Genomic DNA, 25215 nt, shown 5'->3' with positions numbered 1-25215 from the left:
TGGGTAGATGACACGGGAAATCTCATTTTTCTGATTCTGTTTAAAGGATCTTCGAGCTAAAGAGATGGAACTTCAGGCTAAGGAGAACGAATTGAAGCGGAAAGAGCAGGTGATTTCTGGTTACCGAGTCTCTTCAGTCGATATCCAAGCTAATCTTGAGACTTACAGTTTCAATGTGGACTGTATCTTCTAACCATCTTCTTTTTCTCATTGAAATGCAGGAGCTTAAAAGAAGAGAGGACGCAATAGCGCGAAGTAGTGCAATCTTTCTACATATGTTTTACTACATCTTCCAATGACCTTTTTACGAGTTTTTGTAGCTAACCTGATACGGTTGTTTTGGTAGCTGGGGTTGTCATTGAAGAGAAGAATTGGCCGGAGTTTTTCCCCATAATTCATCATGACATTCCAAATGAGACTCCAATTCATCTACAGAAGACCAATACGTCGCATTCACCACATTGTTAGGTCTGTAAACCCGCCTAAGACCGCTGCTAATAATCCAGACAAAAGTTTAACTTGTGGAAAAATTCTTGAACTATGCAGGTTTAGTAGGATGCCTCTTGTGGAATATTGTGGCAGTAACTGTAGCTTGGATCAACGGAGGAGGTTACTATTTTTACCCAAACGATCAGTTCCATAATGTTATTTCCTCTGACCATGTTGATCCATCTGATATGCTTCGTTTTTCAATCAGGTCCCACTATATGGCTCCTCTCTATCATCTACTTCATTGCTGGGGTACCTGGAGCTTATGTCTTATGGTACCGTCCTCTTTACCGAGCTACCAGGTAAAAAAACCAGCTTTCTTAGTATATGCAGGAACTTTCTCGGGAACAGGATGCATTGTGTAAAGATATATGACATGAGTTAATATACAACGTGTGTGTACCTCTTGCAGAACTGATAGTGCCCTGAAGTTTGGAACCTTTTTCTTGTTTTACGTGGTAAGAAAACCGCATTTCCATTGGTCAATTTCCTCTGCATTAAAGGTTTTCAGGAAGCCATAAGAAAATAAACCCGCGTCTTGTACTTTTCAGTTTCACATCGCGTTCTGCGGCTTTGCTGCAGTTGCTCCACCAGTCATCTTCCAAGGAAAGTCCCTCACGTAAGAGTTTCTTCTTCATGAAAGCATCAGAATCGGCCTTTCAGTTTTCCATTCTTCAACAATTCGTTTTTTGATGAGCTCTGATTCTATGTATTTGTTGGTTTTGTGGACAGAGGTTTCTTGCCAGCAATCGAGCTTCTAACTACTAATGCTGCAGTAGGGGTGAGTAACTTTTCTGCCCGGTTACAAGTATTTTACTTCGGATTATGGGAGTTTTCTTACCTAAATTTCTTCTTTTTTACCCTCAAAGATAATGTACTTCATTGGTGCTGGGTTCTTCTGCATCGAAACACTTCTCAATATCTGGGTCATTCAGGTTTCTCAACTTCTTCTACTCCAGAATTTATCAACTTGTAAATCACTTCAATCCATCTGTTTTTCTAACCCATGGCGTGCAATACTCGATTTTCAGCAAGTATATGCATACTTCCGAGGGAGTGGCAAAGCTGCAGAGATGAAGCGTGAAGCTACAAAATCGACCTTGATGCGTGCACTATGAAGCAAACACTCTTTACCAGAAGATGTATCAATGGCGGCTTGAGGTTAAAATCTTCAATCATCCACAAAACATTTGACACAACCCTTTTCTCTGCAAAGTCTAGGCTGGCAACTGTTTTTTTTGTTTGAATTACTTTGTAAAGACAAATCGCTTACATGGAGACCTCAAGCAAAATTGTGTGGTTTAATGTTGCCAAAACCAATTTCTTCATGAATACTAGAGCAAGGTCCCTATAGGGATACAAATCTTTATAGCTTTCTAATGAGCATCAATCCAGCTTTGTCCAATAGTCTTTGCTACTCCTCGTCTCACCATTAACTTACAAATTCTGAGTGCATCACCATGGCGACCTATCGCCTTGTACATGTTACTGAGAAGCACATAACTCATGTGGTACTTTGGATCCAATTCCATCATTCTCTTCGCAATCCGCTCTGCAATACTGGAGGCATCTGCATTTGCAGCACAAGGTCCAAGCAGAACTCCCCACAGAGACGCATCATTTCTACACTCTGCTCCCTCCAACAGATTCTCCGCTTCTTCAAACAAACCTGCGCGTCCTAGAAGGTCAATCATGCAACTGTAGTGCTCAGTACCTGGTTTAATCCCGTAACTCTTAGCCATCAACGCAAAGTAATTCCGTCCCTCGTCAACCAAACCTGTATGACCACATGCAGTGAGGACCGCGATAAAACTGATATAGTCAGGCTTCATCCCCTTTTTAACCATATCATTGAAGAAACTAACGGCTTCTTCACCTCTTCCATTTTGAGCCAGCGCAGATAGCATTGCGTTCCATGTTATCATGTTCCTAAAAGACATCTTGGAGTACACACGACTAGCAGAATCAATGCATCCGGACTTCCCATACAAGTCAACTAAAGCCGAATCCACAATCACATTATCACAACATCCTCTTCTCACGTACTGGCCATGAATCTCTTTCCCAAGTCTTACTGATGCCAAACCAGCACACGCCTTAAGAACAGTGCCGAAACAGTAGAGATCTTTCTCTTCCATCTCCCTGAACATCTCAATCGCTTTCTCATGCTCTCCGTTCTGACAGTATCCCCCAAGTAGGGCAGACCAAGATACGGTGTTTTTCTTAGACATCCTATTGAACACTTGCCTAGCTTCCCGTACGGATCCACATTTACCATACATATCAAGAAGACTACTTTCGACCACCACATTGCTACCTATCCCACTTGTTATAAGCTTCCCATGAATCTCTTTCCCTTGCTTCAGCCTCCTCAGATTACCACAAGCTGTCAAAACAGTTCCAAAAGTAGACCCATCGGGCACCATCCCTTTTCCCCTATGCATCGCGTAAAAAAGCCCCAAAGCTTCCTCATACAAATCGTTCTTCGAAAACGCAGAGAGTACAGCTGTCCAACAAATAACATCTGGTTCAGGCATTTCGTCGAACACTCGGCGTGCATCTACTGGTTCTTGATTCACACCATACATATACGCCAATGTGCTAGAGATAACATGGTTCCACTCGAACCCACGACTAATAACAACACCATGGAAGCACCTCCCTGACCTAACGTCTCCAAGCTCAGAACAAGCCTTAATCGCCGAAGACAACGTAAACGCGTTCGGCTCTAAACCAAAACTCACCATCTCCACAAACACCTCAAGCGCTTTAACATGTTGTTTATCCCCAACGTATCCAGACATCATCGAAGTCCAAGAAATCTCGTCTTTGACGAACATTCTATCGAAAGCTCTCCGAGTCTCTCTCATATCAGAGACTAGCTTGAAGTAGAGCGAGAGCAAGCTGTTACCAACGTAACGGTCAGCTTCCATACCTGATTTGATGACTTGGGCGTGAAACTGAAGGCCGTGGATAAAGGAGACGACTTTGGTGCATGTTTGTAGGAGAAACGCGTAGAGTCTCGGCTTCGCAGACGAGTCTGTTGAGTTGAGTAATCGAATGGCGTCGGTGAGCTGACCCGATTTACAGAGCTCCAGGATCCGAGCAGATGATGAAATCGATGGGGCGTGACATTGAGAGACGTGTTGACTGAATTGGCGCGTCAGGCTGCGATTCATCGCAGGCGCAACAATCACCACCGGTGAACAAATTTGTGATTACAAAACAAGGCACACTCAATAAAAATATTTCAATGTCTAAAAACAAACATAAGCACATATACTTAAAAACAAAACTTTTTTTTTTTTTTTTGTAATGTTTTCATATACATAAATTACGATTTTTGTGAGATTTTATAACTGATACTAATAAAACTAATTGAGTTTAAACTTCAAATCATGATTTTACAGATATTACTAATAAAAAGTTCCATCAAATTCTATAATTTTTTTTGTATTCAAAAAAATATTGTGGTAACAAATATGTATATTTAGCAATGTCGTATAAATTTTGTCTCATACTATACAACTTATGTACAGTATTATATACTTTATAAGTTTATAAGTATTATAAAATTTATAAGCATTGAAATTAAAATAAATACGACAAAGAAAAATAAATAAAGAAAAAAAGAAAAGGAGGGAGATAGGAACGGCTAAAACCCTAGATTGGTTCCAGTGGGGAACACCACAAACAGAGAAGAGTACTTTTAATTTTAACTCTCGGCTCTGCTCTTAAAACCCTAAAACGTATCTGCGTCATAAACCCTCGCGCCTTTCCTCTTTCTCTCAAGTAGTAAGCTAAGCTGCCTTTATTTAAAGTTAGCCGCCGCTTTAAACTCTGAGAGAAAGTCATGTTCTTTCACTTTCTCTCTTGTTGCCATGGTTGGATTTCTCGCTAAACCAGCTAAACCCGTTGAAGAAGAAGAGGTAGCTTTGCAAGTCCTAGTCGATCAACAAGACCCAAAGGTAAAAGCTTTCAAGGACACTCTTGATTTCCCTTCCCTCGATTCTTTTCTTGATTTCGATTCCGTCTCTTGGTTGGGGAGTAATCGAAACGTTGAGGAGTTTAGCATTGAAGATACCGACTTTGATTTCTTTGAGAACAAGATGGATTTGGTTCAAGAAACTGTTAAGTCTGAGTCGATTGAGAGAAAGTCTGAGCTTTGTGATGACATCTCTGGCCAGGTTGGTGTGAGTTCAATTAGTCCTGAGTCTATGGTTGAAGAAAAGCCTGTGCTTTGTGATGACATCTCTGGCCAGGTTGGTGTGAGTTCGATTAGTCCTGAGTCTATGGTTGAAGAAAAGCCTGTGCTTTGTCATGTCATGTCTGAGGAAGTTGAAGTGAGCTCTATTGAGTCTGAGTCGGTACAGCCCAAGGTTTGTGATGAACTAGCAGTGAAAGATTCAGAACCGGTTGTTTCTGACAACTCTAGACCCATGGAAGGTGAGACTGAGCCAGTTGCTGCTGTGTCTGATGCATATGTTGCTTGTCCCACCATGGATTTGGATGATATAGGGTCGAAGAAAACAGATGAGGGTTTGGCTTGTTCTATTGAAGTAGGGTTGAAGAAGGTAAGTTTGGCGATGGATGATGATGACAAGATTGATGATGCTAAGGGGAAATCGGATTCTTCTGATTCTGAGAGCGAAACCTCAAGCTCTTCTTCAAGCAGTAGTGCTAGTAGTAGCAGTGAGGAAGAGGAGAGTGATGAAGATGAGAGCGACCAAGAGGAAAATAACAAGAAGTTTGAAGATCATATGGTCATGGGGAAAGAGGATGATCTAGCAGGGGAACTTGAAGAGGGTGAGATAGAGAATTTAGATGAGGAGTATGGGGATGACGAAATTGAGCTTGTTGAAGATGATGATGATGATGATGATGATGATGCTGATGATGACGATGATGAAGTGAATGAGATGGTTGCTTGGAGCAATGATGAGGATGATGACTTCGGTTTGCAAACAAAAGAACCTATAAGGTCAAAGAATGAGCTCAAGGTACCTATCCTTCAGCTTTTCACATCTCATAGCAATTAGTGGTTGATATTTTTTTGTCTCTTAGCCTTAGGTATATATGTTGCTGGCTCCAGTGCTGAAGCGTTGTTTACTTGAAGGAATTAGAATCCATTATCTTTGTAGAGTAAGAAGTATGTTCCATTATTTTTGTAGAGTAGTTGAAAGAATTGCAATCCATCCATCAGTCCATTAAAAGTTGCAACAATAAACCTATGTACCGTCCTCAAGCTATCTGACATTAACTCTTTAGGCATAGAAGCCTTCTTTTTGCTGAGTAAATTATGAAAGTTTGTTAACTTTTGCAGGAGCTTCCTCCAGTTCCAGCTGTGGATGTCACTCTGGAACCGCATCATTCCACACTTCCTGTTGGAGTTGTTCTTTCGGTATTATAAACATTACCTTTACTTGTTTGCAATTGCTTCTCTGTTTGATGTGTTGACAATCCACTGCTAAAAGTATACCCGTGTGATTTGTGTGTTTACAGATAATGAGCACACAAGTAATAGTTGAGGGAATGGAAAAGCATAGTCCTTTGACTGAAGGTTCTATCCTCTGGTTAACTGAAAAAAGAACCCCATTGGGACTGGTGGATGAGATCTTTGGACCCGTAAAATGCCCTTACTATATTGTGAGGTTCAATTCAGAGAGCGAAGTGCCAGAGGGGATTAGTCAAGGAACATCTGTCTCTTTTGTCGCAGATTTCGCTCAACATATCCTTAATATCAAGGAACTGCAGAAGAAAGGTTACGATGCATCTGGGGATAACGACGAGGAGATACCAGACGAGCTAGAGTTCTCAGATGATGAAAAAGAAGCTGAATACAAAAGAATGCAGAAGATGGAGAAGAGAGGGATGATGAATGACCAAAAACCTGGTAATACAAGAAACAAGAAGAAGAAAAACCGAGATCTCGAAAGGCCTACAAGCAACTACTCAGGCAAATGGACAGAGAACCAGGGATCTAGTTCTCTAAGCTCAAGCCGTTCTGATCCTCAGATGGGTGGTACGGTTCCAACTCTTCATCCGCGTCCTCAAATGGACGGTTTCGGATCTAGTTCTCTAAGCTCAAGCCGTTCTGATCCTCAGATGGGTGGTCCGGTTCCAGCTCTTCATCCGCGTCCTCAAATGGACGGTTTCCCTCCAAACAATGCAGCATGGAGGCCCCAAAGTAATCAGCAGAACCCATATCAGTTTCCTCCTATACCTAATCAGATGGGAATGCACAATCTAGCCCCAATGCAGATACCTTTGATGGCTATGCAGAATCAAAACCAAATGATGTTCCAACCACAATTCAATGGTGGCCAGATGCCAATGCCAATGCCAGGTGGACCTGGAGGCTTAAACTTCTTTCCAGGGCAGGCTTCAGCGCCATGGCCTGCAATGGTTGGTCAGAACTGTTTCAACCAACCCTTTGGGATGGGTCGCGGTATTCAGCAGCAGCCATTACCGAATGAGCTGAGTTTTAATATGTTTTCTCAAGGTCTTCAGATGCATCGGCCACAGTCTCAAATGCACGGGCCACAGTCTCAGATGAATCCACAGTTCCAAATGCAACCACAGTTCCAAAACCACCCGCGATCTTTAATGAACCCGCAGCACCAAATGATGCACCCACCACAGTCTCCACAGTCTCCAATGAACCCGCAGTTCCAAAGGCAACCACAATCTGATATGGGACAAAACCCGCAGTCACCAACTAACTCGCATTCCCCAGTGCAAACACAGTCTCAAGGGTTTAGCAGCGGGCAGTCTTCTGAACGGGGAAGGGGGTTCCGTGGTCGTGGTAGAGGTAGAGGTCGAGGTCGGGGTAGGGGTCGCTTTGGTCGTGGTCGAGGTAGGCAACAGTCGGGATGAAACTGCTTTTGTGAAAGCATTTTTGATGTGTGTCAAAAATAGGCTTTATTTAGTTTTGTATGCCAGTTTTCTGACTCGAAAAAAACAAAGCTATGATGATATTTCTTCTTCTACCAGAATTTTTGTTTCACACATATTTTCTAATTGCTACTAACAGAAATAACCCAAACTTTGATCTTGTACCAAAAAAGTCAAAATGGATATAGACTATATCGTCTCTACTAGCTTAGTCGGCTTTTTTGAATAGTGAATTCAGCAGTTAATTTATCGCCGTTAATATCGTTACTAATCTAACGCATTCATATCCGTTGATAATGCCTCGTGGACTTCATCGCTCGTAGGTACATGATCATTAAAATTGTGTCTTACTGTACTGATCTTCTTTTTTTTTATTTTGCCAACAATTAAAGGGGCAGCTTAAATCAACGCCACGAAAATGTCTCACGTACTTAAAAAATCATAAACTGACATGTCTCTCTGTCTCTCTCTCTCTTCTTCCCCGCGTCTGACTTCACATTCTCTTTTTAAGAAAGCTTTGATTAATCAGTTGACAGTTTCATATCGATCCTTCCCAAGTTTCTTCTTCTGGGGGGAGAGAAGATTGGAATTTCATTTTCTTATGTATCCTCTGTCTCTTTGTTTCTGTCTCTTTCAGCAGACGTGAATACTGTCTCTAATTTTAAGGTAATTCAAGAGTTAAACTTGAAGTATCCTCTTCTTCTTCTCCTGTCTGCTTTTTTTTTTTTTCTTTTTTCTTTTCTTGGGTGGAAATCAAAATTGAGATTAGATCTGACTCAGCAACTTTGGTGGACTCAGAAAGACAAAACCTTTTTCTCTTTTCATTGGCTGCATGCCAAAAAAGGCAATTGCTTTCGGTTGATTTTGCTGAACTTGCCCAATTCTGGAAACTTTGTTGCAATTGCAAATTTCTCTTCTTGGTTTCGGGTTGTAGTATTTAGTTTTGAAATCAGATAAAGATTCGGGATTTGGTTCTCTACAGTCAAATTCTCCAACGTGTAGGTATCTGAACTGGTTGGGATAGGATTAAGTGGTTAGGAGGGAATGAGAAAATTTTATAGGAAGCTCAGAGACCCATTTGCTAGGGTGAAGAGACATGTTACTTCACATTCAGGGTTCAGAAACAGAAACTGGATGTTCCCTTTTCTAGCAAGCTTGATCATGTGTATCACACTCCTGTTGTTGTTTATTTCTGGCCAATTCGACGGCGGCTTCTATGCGGAAGAAGCTCAATTACCACCATTAGATGTTGTTGAGCCAGAGTCTAATGACTACTTTGTAGAATCAGGTTTCGAAAAATCTCCGGCAGCTCATGTTGTACAACCAGAGCCTCATACTCCTCCTAGGTTAGCTTATTTGATATCAGGAACCAAAGGCGATAGTCATAGGATGATGAGGACTTTACAAGCTGTCTACCATCCTAGAAACCAGTATGTTCTGCATTTGGATCTCGAGGCTCCACCTCGGGAACGGATGGACCTCGCCATGTCTGTTAAGAATGATCCTACTTTCCGTGAATTGGACAATGTTCGCGTCATGGCTCAGTCTAATCTTGTTACTTATAAAGGCCCTACAATGATTGCTTCTACTCTTCAAGCCGTCGCTATTTTGCTGCGAGAAAGCTTACATTGGGATTGGTTTCTTAATCTTAGCGCTTCAGATTATCCTCTAGTAACACAAGATGGTTAGTATAATACTCTCTGATCTGTTTCGTTTGCAGTTTTGGTTCCTTGTGATGGACTACTCATCCTTTTGAGCTTCATATTTAGCTGTGACTTATATAAGTGTATGTGGCTTTTCTTGCAGATTTGTTACATGTCTTCTCAAACCTGTCTCGGAATGTCAATTTCATCGAGAATATGCAGCTCACCGGATGGAAACTGTAAGTAGAAACCATGCTAGTCACACTGGAATCTCAAAGCATGATGTACTTACTTGGACTTTCTTGGCAGGAATCAGAGGGCTAAATCAATCATTGTTGATCCTGGCCTATACCTATCAAAGAAATCTGACATTGCTTGGACTACTCAACGACGATCACTTCCAACTTCTTTCAAGCTATTCACCGGTTAGCTTCTTTAATCTCACATTTTCATGTCTGTGAGGAAGATTATGATTTATGAACGCCCTGAAGATGAGATCTGTGTCTTAATTCTGCAGGCTCAGCTTGGATAATGTTGACTCGGTCTTTCCTCGAGTACTGCATTTGGGGATGGGATAATTTCCCAAGAACAATACTAATGTACTACACAAATTTTATATCTTCTCCTGAAGGATACTTCCACACAGTGATCTGCAACAGCAAAGAGTTTGTCAACACTGCAATTGGGCATGATCTACACTACATTGCTTGGGACAGTCCTCCAAAGCAACACCCGAGATCTCTCTCCTTGAAGGATTTTGACAATATGGTCAAGAGCAAAGCTCCCTTTGCGCGTAAGTTCCACAAGAACGATCCTACGTTAGACAAGATCGATAGAGAGCTATTGGGGAGGACACACCGGTTTGCACCAGGAGGATGGTGTGTTGGAAGTTCAGCTAATGGCAATGATCCTTGCTCTGTGCAAGGCGACGACTCAGTGTTGAAACCTGGACCTGGTTCTGAGAGGTTGCAGGAGCTTGTTCAGACACTTTCGTCTTATGAATATAGGAGAAAACAGTGTTCTTGAAGTTATCTAGTGATCACCGCTAAATATAACGTTGTATATTGTTTTGTTTGATTATATATTTTGGTCTTAGAAAGTTCCTACAAACACATGAATCAAGAAAGTGGAAGTGTAGAACTCAGAGAGGTGGAATTAGGACAACAAGTCAAAGAGCAAGTGAGGTGGGCTTTTATGGGCCAAATATAGCGTGAAGTGGCACGATATAGAGTAAGCCCAAATAGCTTTTACACAACAAACAATAAAAAAAAATTCGCCGTTGCCGGGATCGAACCCGGGTCACCCGCGTGACAGGCGGGAATACTTACCACTATACTACAACGACCTTGTTGTCTATCGAGTTTCAAAATATTTAATAAATAGTAGATTACGTTGGTATCTCTACCACTTAGGCCTGCTTACGTTGTTGTTCTTTAGTCGCGTTTGTTGCCGCCAACACCGAAAGCTCAATTTCAATGTCCTCGTCGAACTGCACTAAATTGATCTCTCTGACCAAACAATTGAGCTGTTACGCGAGCCAAGGACACCATGAACAAGCTCTTAATCTCTTTCGCCAAATGCATTCTTCTTTCGCTTTACCTCTCGACGCACACGTCTTCTCACTCGCTCTCAAATCGTGCGCCGCAGCTTTCCGTCCTGTTCTAGGCGAATCAGTCCATGCCCATTCCTTCAAATCCAATTTCCTTGCCAACCCTTTTGTAGGATGCGCGTTACTCGATATGTACGGTAAATGCTTGTCTGTTTCTCACGCTCGTAAACTGTTCGACGAAATGCCTCAGAGGAATGCTGTTGTGTGGAACGCTATGATTTCGCATTACACGCATTGTGGTAAGATTCGGGAAGCGGTGGAGTTGTATGAAGCTATGGATGTTTTGCCAAATGAGTCTTCTTTTAATGCCATCATAAAGGGTTTAGTGGGCACAGAAGATGGGTCTTATAAAGCAATTGAGTTCTATAGGAAGATGATTGAGTTTAGATTCAAGCCTAATTTGATCACTCTTCTTGCGTTAGTCTCTGCTTGCTCAGCCATTGGTGCTTTTCGTTTGGTAAAAGAGATTCATTCATATGCTTTTAGGAATCTGATTGAGCCGCACCCGCAATTGAAAAGCGGGTTAGTAGAAGCATATGGGAGGTGCGGATGCATTGTTTATGTACAATTGGTTTTTGAAGGCATGATTGATAGAGATGTGGTTGCTTGGAGTAGCTTGATATCAGCTTATGCACTTCATGGTGACGCTGAATCTGCCCTCAGAACATTTCAAGAAATGGAATTGGCTAAAGTACAACCTGATGACATAGCGTTTCTGAACGTGTTAAAGGCTTGTAGTCACGCTGGTTTAGCTGATGAGGCTCTTGTTTACTTCAAGAGAATGCAGGATGATTACGGTTTGCGTGCAAGTAAGGACCATTACTCGTGTTTGGTGGATGTCTTAAGTAGAGTAGGGAGGTTTGAAGAGGCTTACAAAGTGATTCGAGCTATGCCTGAGAAGCCAACGGCTAAGACATGGGGGGCTTTGCTTGGAGCTTGTAGGAACTACGGTGAGGTTGAGCTTGCGGAGATTGCTGCAATGGAGTTGTGGAAGGTAGAGCCAGAGAATCCGGCGAATTATGTGTTGTTGGGGAAGATATATATGAGTGTTGGAAGACAAGAAGAGGCAGAGAGACTTAGATTGAAGATGAAGGAGAGAGGAGTGAAGATTTCACCTGGTAGTAGTTGGTGTTGACATTATTATTACCTCAGGAAATTGTTGTAAGCTCATTCATACACACATTTTGAAATCAGGATTGTACAATTTTAAATGATGTTTGTCAATTTAAAGGAAATGTAATATGCAAAAGTATTATCCAAAAGAAGTCTGTAATTTGTGATCTTGTAACAAGTTAACATAGCATAGAATGAATATATGATGGAACTTGACTTTGTAATGCTAGCCAAAATTGAGCTAATTACACATTTAACAAACCGAAGATTTAAGTTTAAACCAACTGGGCCGGTTAAAATTTAACCGCATAGGGGCAATTTTGACTTTTGGGCATAGAGAGAGACTGATAGAGGTTAGGGTTTTGACGAGCCGCGAGCTATATAACATCATCTTCTTCCTTGCTTTGTTTCTTACAGTTCATCGATCTTTAGATATGTCTACTTCTTCTTCGACTTCAATATCTTAGGGTTTTATATGTACAATATATTATAGAGTATGGTTAGCAGGAGCCTCCCGGGCTAATCTGATAACAAGAGATGAGGAAGTAAGCCCCAAAGCTCCTGCGAGATTTGTTTTTGGCCGTTTGTGTTGCAGATTCGCCTTATTCCTTAGGCTCTTCTGTGTCAAAAAAGCGGCTATATCCGTATATCTGTTTAATGGTAGCAATGTTGTTGTTTAGTGTTATTTGTTAATGGGCGATGATTATAAACTTACCCGCGCTTCTGAGATGCTTCTTTAGGTCAATGAAGCATATAAGGTAAAATACATGGTTGAATTTCTTAATATGAGCCTTAAGAGTTCTCTTGTTTCCTTGTCTTCAAAGTTTTGTTCTTTTCGTTTATTTGTTTTGGGCAGTGATGATTAATAGTAACAGCTTGATACGCCAGTTCTGCTTCAGATAATTCTTGATTGAAAAAGCTGTATTCTTGTCTGAGCTTTGTTTTCGAATTATTTGAATTGTCGATGATGATATAATCCAATCGTTTGAGGTGCAGTGGAGCTGAGACCCTGTTTTTCAGGGAGAACCCCTTGGCAGAAGCTGCAATTTCTTTGATTTCTTTGGGTTTTACTGAGACTTCACTTCATTACTTTATCGTTTTTGGTTTTTTTGGTTTTCTTTAATAATGAAATCTATTTGAGTTTAAACTATACACTTGCACTTGTTTCTTAGTGCCTGTAGTCTGAAAAAACTCATATATCTTCAAGTGTTCTCGTCAGCTTCGTCTCATCTTTATAACCATGAGACTAGGAGTTAAACAAGTTCACTACATTATCATCTTCTTCCAATATTAACCCCGTGTTTTTTTGCTTTGCTGTGTCCGAGTAAGATGTTGCCTTTATTCATGAGATTGGAAATAAATGACATGATTAAACGAACGGCTTTGGTGGAATGGATATCTCATGAGAGAGACCTATAGAAGTTGAATTATTTGGCCGTTACAAGTTCTTGTAATGAGAGGTTGGCAATGATATATGATTTAAGGGAAATTAAGATTGGTGAACAGGTTGTTGGAGAAGAATGGGATTGTGCTATGTTTCAAATTTCTTGATCCCCTCTTGTAGAATCATAGCAAAGGCATCCATTGTTTTCTTCTCCAGTGCTATTCCAATCTCAACTCCATTACTGCCGTCTCTGGACTCTGCGAATGCAATTGAACCTCCTGTTTCTATGTGAGCTATATCCATTTTGCAGGGCTTTCCTAACCCGAAATCCATATCATACATTCTCAGCTTTGGAGCTCCTGCTATTGATGTTGGAAAACGTGACATTGCCCATTTGCGTACTCCTTGTCCCCAACTTGGGGCTGTTTTCAATAGATCACTTGATAACATATCACTGATTCTCGCTGTTAGTGCATCCGAAGCAGCCAAAACGCCTTTTTGTCCTAGCAAATCTCGTTTCTTGACTGATACGATACCAGGAGCAATGCAGTTGCCAAAGTATGTTTGCGGTATTGGTTCTGTTTCTGCATACTTGAGACGATTCCTGCAATCCACATTAATCATCAAGTGAAAGACTTCGTCTTTGTCTCCCTCGTTTCCACTTTCTTCAATAAGCGTCTTGATCAAGCTCACCCAAGTGAACGCTAGATACACCGCAAAGGTAGAAACAGGAGACTGATTCTCAGACTGCTCTGTAACCCAATGCTTGAGATTTTCTATCTGTTTACGGCTCAATGTAAAAGTAGCTCTGACCATGTTCTCAGGCGTGGCATGTGAGCTGTGTTTTCCAGAGTTTTGGCTCCAAAACCTCTCCAAGTGTCCGTTAGCTACCTCGCCTGGGTCCTTGATCATGTTTCTGCAGCTGTGATCAGGCGGAGAGGGTAGAAGAAGCGTGGCAGCTGGATCTTTGCCCTTGGATTTGGTCAATGTCATCCAATACTTCATGAAATGACTGAAGGTTACTCCATCTGCTACAACATGAGTAGCTGAGTTGCCTATACAGATTCCGGCTCCAGGGAATATGGTGACTTGCATAACCCTTGTTGGCCGCATCAGAATTCCTTCGGGAGAGACATGAGGAGGAGGTAACTTTGGCATGACGCCATGCAACACTCTGATATCTTTAGCAGAATCGGCTTTCAAGTCATTGAAATCAGCTGTTCCAGTGGACTCTGCAACAATGAGAAGAAGAGAGTCTTCACCATCCTTATAGCGTAAGTAGGGAGGGTCAGGACGAGGCGGGATGATTAGTTTACCGGCGTAAGGGAAGAAATGTTTGAGGGTAATGGAGAGTGATTCTTTGAGGTTAGGTAAAAAGTCTCTGAGGAAACAATCAGTTGAGTTTTGGTAAGAGAAGAAGAAGAGAAACTCGGAGAGTGGTAAATTGAGCCATGGGGCATCGAAGAAGGTGAGAGGAAGAGTGGTGGATGGAACGGTGCCTTTTGGGGGAGAGATGTGAGTGGTCTCGATGATGTTAGGAGGTTGAAGATGAGCCATGGTGTTTGTGATTGAGCTTTGAGGAAATGAGTTCCTCCTTTATATAAAGGAACGTGTTGTGTTGTCTTGAACCCACCGGGCAAGTGAAGAAAGTACATACAAACCTGAAGTGTTAATTTGATCAGACGCTCTCTCTCTCCCATGTGCCCCAACCTCCAAAACCATTCAACCACCATTATGTTTGATTAAAAAGAAAACATTTTTATTGGGCCTTTATGATGTTTTTTATTGGGCCTTAATTGTTCAGTATTTTACATTATTACCTTGAAAAAACAAAATCATGTACACAATTAAAATTTCATTTCATAAAGTACAGTTTTTTATTTGTTTTCCAGATATATATAAAGTACAGTTGAATTGTAAGAATAAAAAACAGTATATAATGAAAAATTGAAAATATATATAATTGCATGCAATATAGTGGGAAATTATGATATGAAATTTTAATTGTGTATATGAAATTTTAATCATGTGTTATTCAATCATAGATTTTAAAATACTTTTCAAAATGATGTGTTATTGGTTCTATGATTTACAAATACAAATTAAAATCCTATGTTATTCATTTAACGATTTGTTTTTGAATTTCAAAATCCACATTATGTTTTAAATGGATTTGAATGGATTTGAAAGTGTAAAATAGAAGGATTCAAATCCAAGGATAAAACATATTATTTCAAAATCCATGTGTTTTGATTTTTAGAATTTACAATTCCATATGGATTTATAAATCATCTCTCTAATAACACCCCCTAAATGTGTACAAGGTGAAAATGTAAAATACTGAAAAATTATAGGCCCAATAAAAAAACATAATAAAGGCCTAATATAGAACATACAAATATCTATATGTAGGCTAATGTTGATTTTTGTGAAAGAACCATGCATTAATGTTTGGTGTGACATAATTTGTCTACAAGATTCAAATTATAAGTTTGATTGATGTTGAGAAACTATTTTTTCAAGTTTTGATTAATGTATTAACTTTCATAAACATGTAATCACACTAACGTTTTTATCAAAAAAAAAACCACTATGAAATTATGTTTGGATCGTACGTAGTACGGAATTAATACTAGTAAACTCATAATTCCCCAACGCTTGGGCATTGTTAGGATTGTCTATCATCATCATCGTATCATCTTCTTGATCACCCACGAGTTGCATCCATTCTTGAGCTTGATAAATCGGTTGCACCAGCAGTTGAAATCGCTCTTCTTGTTCGGTGACGTCTTCGCCTTCGTTATCTTTCATCAGGAATTCCTCTATGTCAATCAATTCATGCCCCCACTTCATCATGACGACGTCGTTGTTGTTGTTGTGCATCGGAGGAGGAATCGGTATCACTTCTTCTAGTTGTCTTTGTTGCTGCTGAGTGAATTCACCTTGTTCTTGTCCCCCTAGCCTCGTCATGATGTCGTTGTTGCTGTTGTTGTGCATCGGAGGAGGATGTATCACATCATTGTTGCCGCTCTGCGTCTCTTCGTATAACTGTTGTTGTTGCAGTTGAATAACACGATCTTTCTCTCCCTCTCGCATCTGCATCAGCATATCAAGCTCATTAGCAAGACCGGCTAAACCAGCGTCTTCTTGCACTTGTTCAGTAGCGTCACCATCTCCCTCTAGCATTATCGTCTCAAGCTCATCAGCAAAACCGGTTAGATCAGCCGCCTCTTCTTGCACTTGTTGATTCGACATCATGACGTTCTTGTTGTTTTCGTGGATCTGCCCCAGAGGAATCATCGGTATCTCTTCTTCTTGTTGTTGTTCATTAATGTCACGATCTTCTTGTCCCTCTAGCATTATCGTCTCAAGTTCATCAGCAAAACCGGTTAAATCAGCTTCTTTTTGCACTTGTTGGTTCGACATCATGACGTTGTTGTTTTGTCGTGGATCTGCGGTATCTCTTCTTNAACTGTTGTTGTTGCAGTTGAATAACACGATCTTTCTCTCCCTCTCGCATCTGCATCAGCATATCAAGCTCATTAGCAAGACCGGCTAAACCAGCGTCTTCTTGCACTTGTTCAGTAGCGTCACCATCTCCCTCTAGCATTATCGTCTCAAGCTCATCAGCAAAACCGGTTAGATCAGCCGCCTCTTCTTGCACTTGTTGATTCGACATCATGACGTTCTTGTTGTTTTCGTGGATCTGCCCCAGAGGAATCATCGGTATCTCTTCTTCTTGTTGTTGTTCATTAATGTCACGATCTTCTTGTCCCTCTAGCATTATCGTCTCAAGTTCATCAGCAAAACCGGTTAAATCAGCTTCTTTTTGCACTTGTTGGTTCGACATCATGACGTTGTTGTTTTGTCGTGGATCTGCGGTATCTCTTCTTCTTGCTGTTGTTCAGTAGCGTCACGTTCTTCTTGTCCCTCTAGCATTATCGTCTCAAGCTCCTCAGCAAACCCGGTAAAATCAGCCTCTTTATGCACTAATTGGTTCGGTAGGATGTTGTTGGTGTTCTCCGCCGCCACCTGAGGCTGAGGCTGAAGTTGATATTGCGAATGAGGCCCAGGCTGAGTCTGAGTTTGAGGAACATGGTTAATGCGTTTGTCCACTTTCGTCTTTGTCTTGTCTCGGATCAGACACAAGACCAAATTTTGGAAGCCCTCGTCAACTCTGTAATACTCGGTCATGCGCCAATCGGTAGGCTTGGCTTTTCCATGCACTAAGGTGTGGTACGTAAGAGGCTTCTTGTAACCAATGATTTTATTTCCGTCCTTGATTTCTATTTTCGTGACGCCGCTTCTCCAAAAGCCAGCTTTGCTTCCTCCTCTTCCTGGTACACTCCGGCTTGATCTCTTGTCACGAAATTTCGGAACAAAGTAGTACCATTCCTTCTTCTTGAAAAGAGGATTGCTTACGTGAGGAAGAAGCCACGGCTCGGCTTGGTAGACGTCCATAGTTGTTATGCCTACACTGCTCTGCTTCCTCTCCACCATGTTGCGAAGTTGCCTCACCAGCACTAGATCATTGGGAACAAAACGTGATCCAACCAGATGATGATACGGTTTCCCCATATCGTGGATTCGGAATAGACCTAATAAGGTATATAAATTCCTAGGTTAGTTTTTCTTTCTCTCTCTCTCTCTCAAATCTTTTGTTGTAACGAGTTTTCAAGTAGGAGGATGCTGCTATATATATATATATATATGACCACATTTTGGGCCTTATATGGTCCGTCGGTGATTAATTAGTGGAATTAATCAAACATTGTAATGATATTATCTGATTATTTGAGAATTGGGATAAATAGATAAAGTTAGAATCTAGAAGATATCAGGATTGAAGTCGAAAAAAGGAAAAAAAGAAAGAAAGATATGAGATACATGCATGCATGAAGAGTATAGGGCTTAGAACAAATAATATACACGCGCGTACGAGGCCCAAAGGGTTACTAGGAACTCGGAATAGATTCTAGACGAGACGTATCTACTAGGAACTATTTTATGCATTATCCTATATTAATATCATTCTAATTTGTTATATATAACTAAAACCTTTTCTGATTGACACAAGGATTAAGTTAGTGAAACGAAATCTTGGCTTCTTTTCCTTTTCTTAAAAGTTTCTTAGACTATTTTCGAAAAAAGTAGTTATTAATTTAGTTATATAATTACACGCAACGCAAGCTCTGTTTTTTTTGTTTTTGTTTTTGTCCCTGTCTAGTGAACTATATAGCGAAAACAGCAGGTCCCGATGGTCTAGATGGGAGGTTGATGAACAGTTGGGCTATAAAAGAACATACATTTAATAAAATCTAGGAAACCGAATGAACATTGTTATATTCATATACATATATATATATATATATATATATATATACATATAAGGAGGCAATCCATGAGTAAATGCCACCAAAACTATTATTAGAAACAGAACTAATAAGAAATGAAGAAATAAAAAAGGTAATTTTCGAGATGTTTATGATATCAAGACCACCAAGGAGCTTTATCCGTCGTCTAACAGATGATTCCTGAGTGCTCACACTCTTCTACTCAATGTACCGAAGAAGGATGGCGACTTTACAACCGATAGTGTCAGATTATCATATGATCGTTACGTTGCAAAAACACCAAAGAATAAAGAACCCGTTAGAGGGTGGTAGAGGACGCCATTGATGAGCCTTTCGAAAGCTTGCTTCAAAGTATTATGGGTTTTTGATAATGTGGAGATGGGTGACAAGTGGAGACTACAAATCAGGTAAAGCTGTACAGTGAGTCAGTGACCATGCTCCGGGCGTAGGCGTATCTTTATTTTTCTACATCTATAAAAATAGATTTTAAATTCAAGGATCAAAAGTGGACCTAATCCGAATACAGCAGTTTATATACATCAGCCCATAGAATTATTCATATGTGACAGACTATTCAGATCCATTTGATTACTGGATCGACAGATACATCCCATACAAACTTATATATTTCGATTTAAGAGGAAAAAAACACAAACAAGTCAAACACAGTTTTTTGTATACTGTAAGTTCTAACTTCTATCACATGGTTTTTCGTCAAAATCTGAAATTCTAGCTTATATTATTGACAATTTTGTAACTTTACCATTTTTTTAATAATCAACTTGGCTATTATAATTTGATTAGTGGTGTTATTATTTAATGCGGGGAAGAGGTAATTAATTAACAAAAGGAAAATAAACCAAACTTTGCGCCGCACATTTTTTGTTTGGGAACACCAACCATGTGATGCATTTACGTAACTACGTTTATTATTGTTAATCAAGTTATAAAACAAATCTTCGGAAGTTTCCCTGTACGTAGCCTTCATATTATTTTGTTTGCAAACAAACAAAAATTTTAAGCGTCGATATATATAATAAACCTTTGTTTGATTAACACTATCTCTTTATATACTGGAGGACCCTTATTAATCATCTTCTATAATTTATCTGCAAACTCTAAACATCATGAGTGAGATGATGGTGAAGCTTCCCGGGCACCATCATCTTCTACTCAGTAGAGCAATATTTTCCGAAACTTGTTTTGAGTGCGGTGACGATATAGTTGCGTTTAATGGTTACTATTGCAAGATTTGTAATGTGTGGTGGCACACAAAATGCATGCCGACTACACCAGAGATCAGCCACCCATGTCACCCTAACCATGCGCTCAAGCTTCTCATAGACGGGGCACCTGCTTACACCGACGGTAAATGTCATTTCTGTCGAGAAAATCTGAAAAAGTTGTATATCATTGTTTTACGTGCAATTTCACCGTGGATCTGAGATGTGGGATGTCACCAAAGCAAGTAACGATTGATGAATCCAAGTGCCACAGCCATCCACTCACCCTTATGGCGCGACAAGTTTCTTTCTTATGCAATGTTTGTGGTACGCATGGTGAGCGTAACCCTTATGTATGTACTGCCTGCTCTTTCATGGTCCATGAAGATTGCATGGATAGACCCCATGTCATAAACATCAATCGTCATGATCATCGCATTTCCCACACTTATTCTCTTTGTTTTGGGAATATGATATGTAGAGTTTGTCGCCTGGATGTGGATTGGATGTATGGAGCCTATTCTTGCTCAAAGTGTCCTGAGTTTGTGGTACATTCTAAATGCGCAACAAGCCAAGAAGTATGGGATGGTAAGGAACTCCAAGGAGTACCTGAAGAGGAGGAAGATGAGCCAATGTTCAAAGTGATTGAAGAGGATGTGATTAATCATCAGATGCATCCCTCTCATAATCTAAGACTCAGTGCAGATGATGATGTTCACGAAAATGGTGTAAGATGTCAACTATGTGACGGTTCAGTTTATTCTGCCAAGTTATATAGCTGCATGGAATGTGACTACGTTCTTCACGAAACATGCGCTTATCTTCCTTATAAGAAACGACATGGTTTGAGTAGGTCTCGCATTTCACTTAAAAAGGGGCCTGATGATGGTCAGTACTTTAAGTGTCGAGCCTGTAAACAACTGTCAACAGGCTACAGGTATGTATTTGGGGATGGAAACGAATTGGAATTAAATTCGAGATGTGACGAAGATGATCAATTGTCAACAGGATACTACAGGCCTGTGTTCCCATATGGAAACACATTGGAACTAGATCTGAGATGTGCCGCAGTTGATTGGTCGTGTGACCATGAGAGCCATCCCCATACCTTATTTCTCACCAACTTAGCCAAGGACACTTGTGGAGCCTGTGGCAACAACAAAGACTATGTGTTGCGTTGTGTTGATTGTAAGTATAACTTGTGTTACAAGTGTGCTCATTATCCAAAGAAGATAATGCACAGGTGCGATGACCACCCACTGGTGTTGAGCTTTGGGGATAAGGAGCAGCATGGGGAATACTGGTGTACGGTATGCGAAACAAAATTTGATCCAAAAGAATGGTTTTATGAATGTGAAAAGTGTGGGATCGTTTGTCATATTCGGTGCGTTCTTGGAGACTTTGCAAATGCCAAACCTGTTGGATCACTTTTGTGCGGGAACAAAAGTGGAGTGATTCGCAACAAGAGTGTCACACGACCACATTGCCACTATTGTGGCATTCGTTGCCTGGCTCCTTTTATTTATAGAGTTTCCGAGGATTACTTTTGTTCTTTTGGTTGCTTAGAACCTAAGTCAGAGTATATGGAAGCTATGAAGGCCGAAGCCGCTCGTAAGAGGCGACTTGAAGAAGATCTACAGGAAAAAACAGAAAAAGTCTTCACTCTAAAACGGGAGTATCTTAGATCTCGTAACCCTGTTCGTAGAATTGATCGTTTTGAGTCGTTGTTGTAGATCAACCTTCTTTATCAACCATCTAATTGTGTTTTATTCACATTTTTGTTGGAGGACGCTCGCCGATTTGGGCCGAACTTGGGTTATAATATTTGGGCTATAAGCCCGATGAGAAAGAAAACCTAATCCTAATTCTATTGCTCTCTTTGACTTTTCAAAATTCAAAATCAAAATCTTCGGTTCGACCAATCTAAACTGCCAATTTTAATTTCTTGTCTGGTTTGGTTTACTTTCAAAGTGGTTTTGTCTTGGACATGTGTGTTTGATTTTTATTTTTACTACGAGCTGTAACTAAAAACAAAGAAGGAGCGGTCAAAACCAGTGGACGACGACGACTTCTTCTTATCACTTAAAGCATCGTCTCCATCATCTTCTTCAATTCTTCAACATCAAAAAATCCAAATTGGGATCAAAATGGCTTCTCACTCTTCGACGCTCCTCTCTTCCCCTACCTTCGCTCCTTTCTCATCTCATCGTCTGCATCATTCTCCCAATCTCACTACTCTCCGCTTCTCCAATCCAATCAGGACCAACAAACCAAATCTCGCCTTGAGATGTTCAGTCTCGATTGAGAAAGAAGTCCCCGAAACTGAACGACCCTTTACTTTCCTTAGGGATTCTGATGACTCCACTCAATCTTCTTCTTCTACTTCTTCCGTCAGGGCTCGTTTCGAGACTATGATTAGGTCTGCTCAAGACAGTGTTTGCGAAGCCATTGAAGCTATTGAAGGCGGTCCTAAGTTTAAAGAAGATGTTTGGTCTCGACCTGGTGGAGGAGGTGGGATCAGTCGTGTTTTGCAGGATGGTAATGTCTTTGAGAAAGCTGGTGTTAATGTCTCTGTCGTTTATGGTGTTATGCCTCCTGAAGCTTATAGAGCTGCAAAGGGCTCAGCTTCTGATCAGAAACCTGGTCCTGTTCCCTTCTTCGCTGCTGGAGTTAGCTCTGTAATGATTCCTCTCCCTTCAATTTTACGACTTTTTGGGGTTTTTCTTTATCATTATTCATTACAATGTATGTGTGATTTATAGGTTTTGCATCCCAAGAACCCTTTTGCCCCAACTCTGCATTTCAATTATCGCTATTTCGAGACAGATGCTCCAAAGGGTATATAAGCTAATTTCTAAGTGAGGTTTTTGTAAAGTTGTCATCTTTTTTTTTGTTTGGACAACATCATTGAGTTGTCAGTTTTTTCAATGCACAGATGTTCCTGGAGCTCCGAGGCAATGGTGGTTTGGTGGTGGCACTGATTTCACTCCTGCTTATATCTTTGAAGAGGATGTCAAGCATTTCCATTCGGTACTAAGCTTTTTATTCCCTTGTTCTGTAAAGATATGAGCTTTGTGATTGATCATGGAGTTGCTTATATATAAATTTGTCTTTCTTGTTGTAGATTCAAAAGCAAGCCTGTGACAAATTCGACCCTTCCTTCTATCCCCGATTCAAGAAGTGGTGTGATGACTACTTTTACATTAAGGTGTGTGTTGTGTTTTGTGACACTTTAAGTTTAAAGGCCTTAGTTCTGAAGTTTGTGTTTAGGGATGTTATTAAAAAATCGGAAAGGGTAGGAACAGCTCAGAGACTTTGTTTGATAAGCCTCTATTGTTTTTGTGAGAGGCCTTTGAAAGATGTTGTTATAGAACTCTTTGATCTTTGCTTGCAGCACCGTGATGAGAGACGAGGACTTGGAGGGATATTTTTTGATGATCTTAATGACTATGATCAGGAAATGCTTCTCTCATTTTCCACTGGTAAATGGACTAACTATATCAATCCTTAATGTTTTTCAACAAACGGTTATTACGATCAGGTTAGTAGTTTCTTGGTAGACTAATGTTGTAATTGGGATTCACAGAATGTGCAAACTCAGTGGTTCCGGCTTATATACCTATAGTAGAGAAAAGGAAAGACATGGAATTCACAGAGCAGCACAAAGCATGGCAACAGTTGCGAAGAGGGCGATATGTCGAATTCAACTTGGTATTATAGTCAGCAGACACCAGCTTTTTCTCTGCTTTCATCCCCTATCTTTGCTATATAAAGTGTGTTCGCTAATAATGTATGTGTGGTGATGATGGAAAGGTATATGATCGTGGAACGACATTTGGTCTGAAGACAGGAGGACGAATAGAGAGCATTCTCGTTTCTCTTCCGCTTTCAGCAAGATGGGAATATGATCATGTAAGTTCCTTTTCCCATGAATGTGAGAGACACCAATTTTTAATTTATTAGAATACCAATCACAATGTGGTAATGGTGATTGTGAGTGCAGAAACCGGAAGAGGGCACCGAAGAGTGGAAGCTATTGGATGCTTGTATCAACCCGAAGGAGTGGATCTAGATTCTATAGGCTGTGTGTTTTTCATTGTTTGAGAAGAGTGAGTTTATTTCCATTGTTTCTTGTAAGTTTTGGCAACTTTAGAGGATTAGATGACTGAAGAGGATAAGGGAAAGAGAAGAGGATAAGGTGCTATGTGATTCATAGCCTATGAATGTGTTAACTTGCGTCTGAAACAGTCGCTTCGTTTCGTTTCTTTGCAGTGGCGATCTTATAAGGTGCTAAGAAGTTTTAAAATAAAATCTGTGAGAAAATAATATTTTAAAACCGAAAAAGTCAAAAAATTTCAGAGTAAAAAATTTGAAAAGGTAAAAAATTAGCAATATAATACTAAATTTACAATAATGCGAAAACAAGATGGACTTGTGGAATTTTTGACCAAATCCAAAATCAAGTTAGTTTTTTTGTTTTTATAAATATTAAATTATTGAAAAGTTTCAAAATAAAATCTGTGAGAAAATCTGAGCTCATCTTTGGCTATCAAGAAAATTCTGACACAATACGAACGTGCATCGGGCCAACAAGTGAATGTCCGTAAATCATCACTAACCTTTGGAAAAAGAGTAAGCGAGCAGACCAGAACACAAATCAGAAGACATCTCCAAATCCATAATGACGGAGGATGTGGCAAATATCTGGGACTCCCAGAGCAATTTGGACGAAAGAAAATTGAGCTGTTCCGGTATATTATCGAAAACGTTCAAGGCAAAACAAAAGGTTGGAACAATAAGTTTCTATCACAAGGTGGGAAGGAGATCCTCTTAAAAGCTATGAACTGTTTTAAACTACCAAAAGGCATCTGTGAGGAGATTGAGAGGGTGATTGCACATTATTGGTGGAATTCTCAACAGGGAGGGACGGCGACTCACTGGGTAGCATGAGAGCGTATGAAATATATGAAGAAAGAAGGTGGTCTTGGATTCAGAGATATTGAAAAGTTTAATGACGCCTTATTAGCAAAACAAGCATGGCGAATCCTTCAGAACCCCAATAGCTTATTGTCTCGAACTCTGCGTGGGCGATATTTCTCAAATTCCAGTATACTTGAGGCAACTTGTGGCACTCAGCCATCATTTGGCTGGAAGTCAATTCTTTGTGGTCGAGATTTACTGCAGAAGGGTCTACGAGTAAATGTTGGGGATGGATCTACTATCAATACTTGGACTGAACCCTGGCTTTGTACGCACCCGCCAAGACCACCACGGCAGGCACCTACCTATCATTCAGCTGATTTACTGGTTGTTGCTAATCTTTTACTTCCAGATAAAAGCGGTTGGAATGAATGGCTAGTCCGAGAAAGAGTGCACCCAGAGGACGTCTCACTGGTTATTTCCATCAAGATCAGTAGATGGCAACATATTAATTATCTTGGATGGCATTATACTGAGAATGGATTATACACGGTGAAGTCAGGTTACTGGCTGTCAATACATCATC

The 25215-nt window shown here is 40.4% G+C and overlaps 8 protein-coding genes and 1 pseudogene across 8 annotated transcripts in view; 6 read left to right on the top strand and 3 right to left on the bottom strand.

Annotated features, from left to right (window-relative positions):
- The window catches only part of LOC104754478 (secretory carrier-associated membrane protein 2-like), a 3719-nt gene extending 1863 nt beyond the window's left edge, over nt 1-1856 (top strand). The window contains 4 exon segments of the mRNA XM_010476677.1: nt 1041-1108; nt 1222-1270; nt 1359-1424; nt 1521-1856. Coding sequence (XP_010474979.1) covers nt 1041-1108; nt 1222-1270; nt 1359-1424; nt 1521-1607 — 270 coding nt within the window. The 3' untranslated portion in view covers nt 1608-1856.
- Nucleotides 1332-3724, bottom strand: LOC104754479 (pentatricopeptide repeat-containing protein At1g03540-like). Its single transcript, XM_010476678.2, has one exon. It carries the CDS (start codon nt 3666-3668, stop codon nt 1866-1868), a length of 1803 nt encoding a protein of 600 aa, XP_010474980.1. The 5' UTR covers nt 3669-3724; the 3' UTR covers nt 1332-1865.
- LOC104754476 (H/ACA ribonucleoprotein complex non-core subunit NAF1-like) lies at nt 4154-7484 on the top strand. The gene is made up of 3 exons (XM_010476676.2): nt 4154-5489; nt 5813-5890; nt 5992-7484. Exons 1-3 carry the CDS (start codon nt 4371-4373, stop codon nt 7363-7365), a joined length of 2571 nt encoding a protein of 856 aa, XP_010474978.1. The 5' UTR covers nt 4154-4370; the 3' UTR covers nt 7366-7484.
- On the top strand, nt 7803-10123 carry LOC104754475 (beta-glucuronosyltransferase GlcAT14B-like). Its single transcript, XM_010476675.1, has 4 exons — nt 7803-9067; nt 9190-9265; nt 9336-9451; nt 9544-10123. The coding sequence occupies exons 1-4, from the start codon at nt 8428-8430 to the stop codon at nt 10050-10052; spliced, it is 1341 nt and encodes a 446-aa protein (XP_010474977.1). The 5' UTR covers nt 7803-8427; the 3' UTR covers nt 10053-10123.
- LOC104754474 (putative pentatricopeptide repeat-containing protein At1g03510) lies at nt 10481-11915 on the top strand. Its single transcript, XM_010476674.2, has one exon. The coding sequence runs from the start codon at nt 10502-10504 to the stop codon at nt 11768-11770; it is 1269 nt and encodes a 422-aa protein (XP_010474976.1). The 5' UTR covers nt 10481-10501; the 3' UTR covers nt 11771-11915.
- On the bottom strand, nt 12434-14962 carry LOC104754473 (coumaroyl-CoA:anthocyanidin 3-O-glucoside-6''-O-coumaroyltransferase 1-like). Its single transcript, XM_010476673.2, has one exon. It carries the CDS (start codon nt 14687-14689, stop codon nt 13280-13282), a length of 1410 nt encoding a protein of 469 aa, XP_010474975.1. The 5' UTR covers nt 14690-14962; the 3' UTR covers nt 12434-13279.
- Nucleotides 15731-17710, bottom strand: LOC104759060. Its single transcript, XM_010482030.2, has 3 exons — nt 17041-17710; nt 16708-16963; nt 15731-16652 (listed from the first exon to the last, which is right to left on the bottom strand). The coding sequence occupies exons 1-3, from the start codon at nt 17708-17710 to the stop codon at nt 15731-15733; spliced, it is 1848 nt and encodes a 615-aa protein (XP_010480332.2).
- LOC104759059 lies at nt 19616-21442 on the top strand (annotated as a pseudogene).
- Nucleotides 21795-23974, top strand: LOC104754472 (coproporphyrinogen-III oxidase 1, chloroplastic-like). The gene is made up of 8 exons (XM_010476672.2): nt 21795-22387; nt 22472-22547; nt 22645-22739; nt 22834-22917; nt 23104-23191; nt 23296-23420; nt 23523-23621; nt 23713-23974. The coding sequence occupies exons 1-8, from the start codon at nt 21857-21859 to the stop codon at nt 23779-23781; spliced, it is 1167 nt and encodes a 388-aa protein (XP_010474974.1). The 5' UTR covers nt 21795-21856; the 3' UTR covers nt 23782-23974.

This window comes from Camelina sativa, chromosome 17 (assembly GCF_000633955.1).
Source record: "Camelina sativa cultivar DH55 chromosome 17, Cs, whole genome shotgun sequence".
Taxonomy (NCBI): Eukaryota; Viridiplantae; Streptophyta; class Magnoliopsida; order Brassicales; family Brassicaceae; genus Camelina; species Camelina sativa.
The sequence above is the reverse complement of the archived record's forward strand: the minus strand, read 5'-3'. Positions and strand labels throughout refer to the sequence as shown.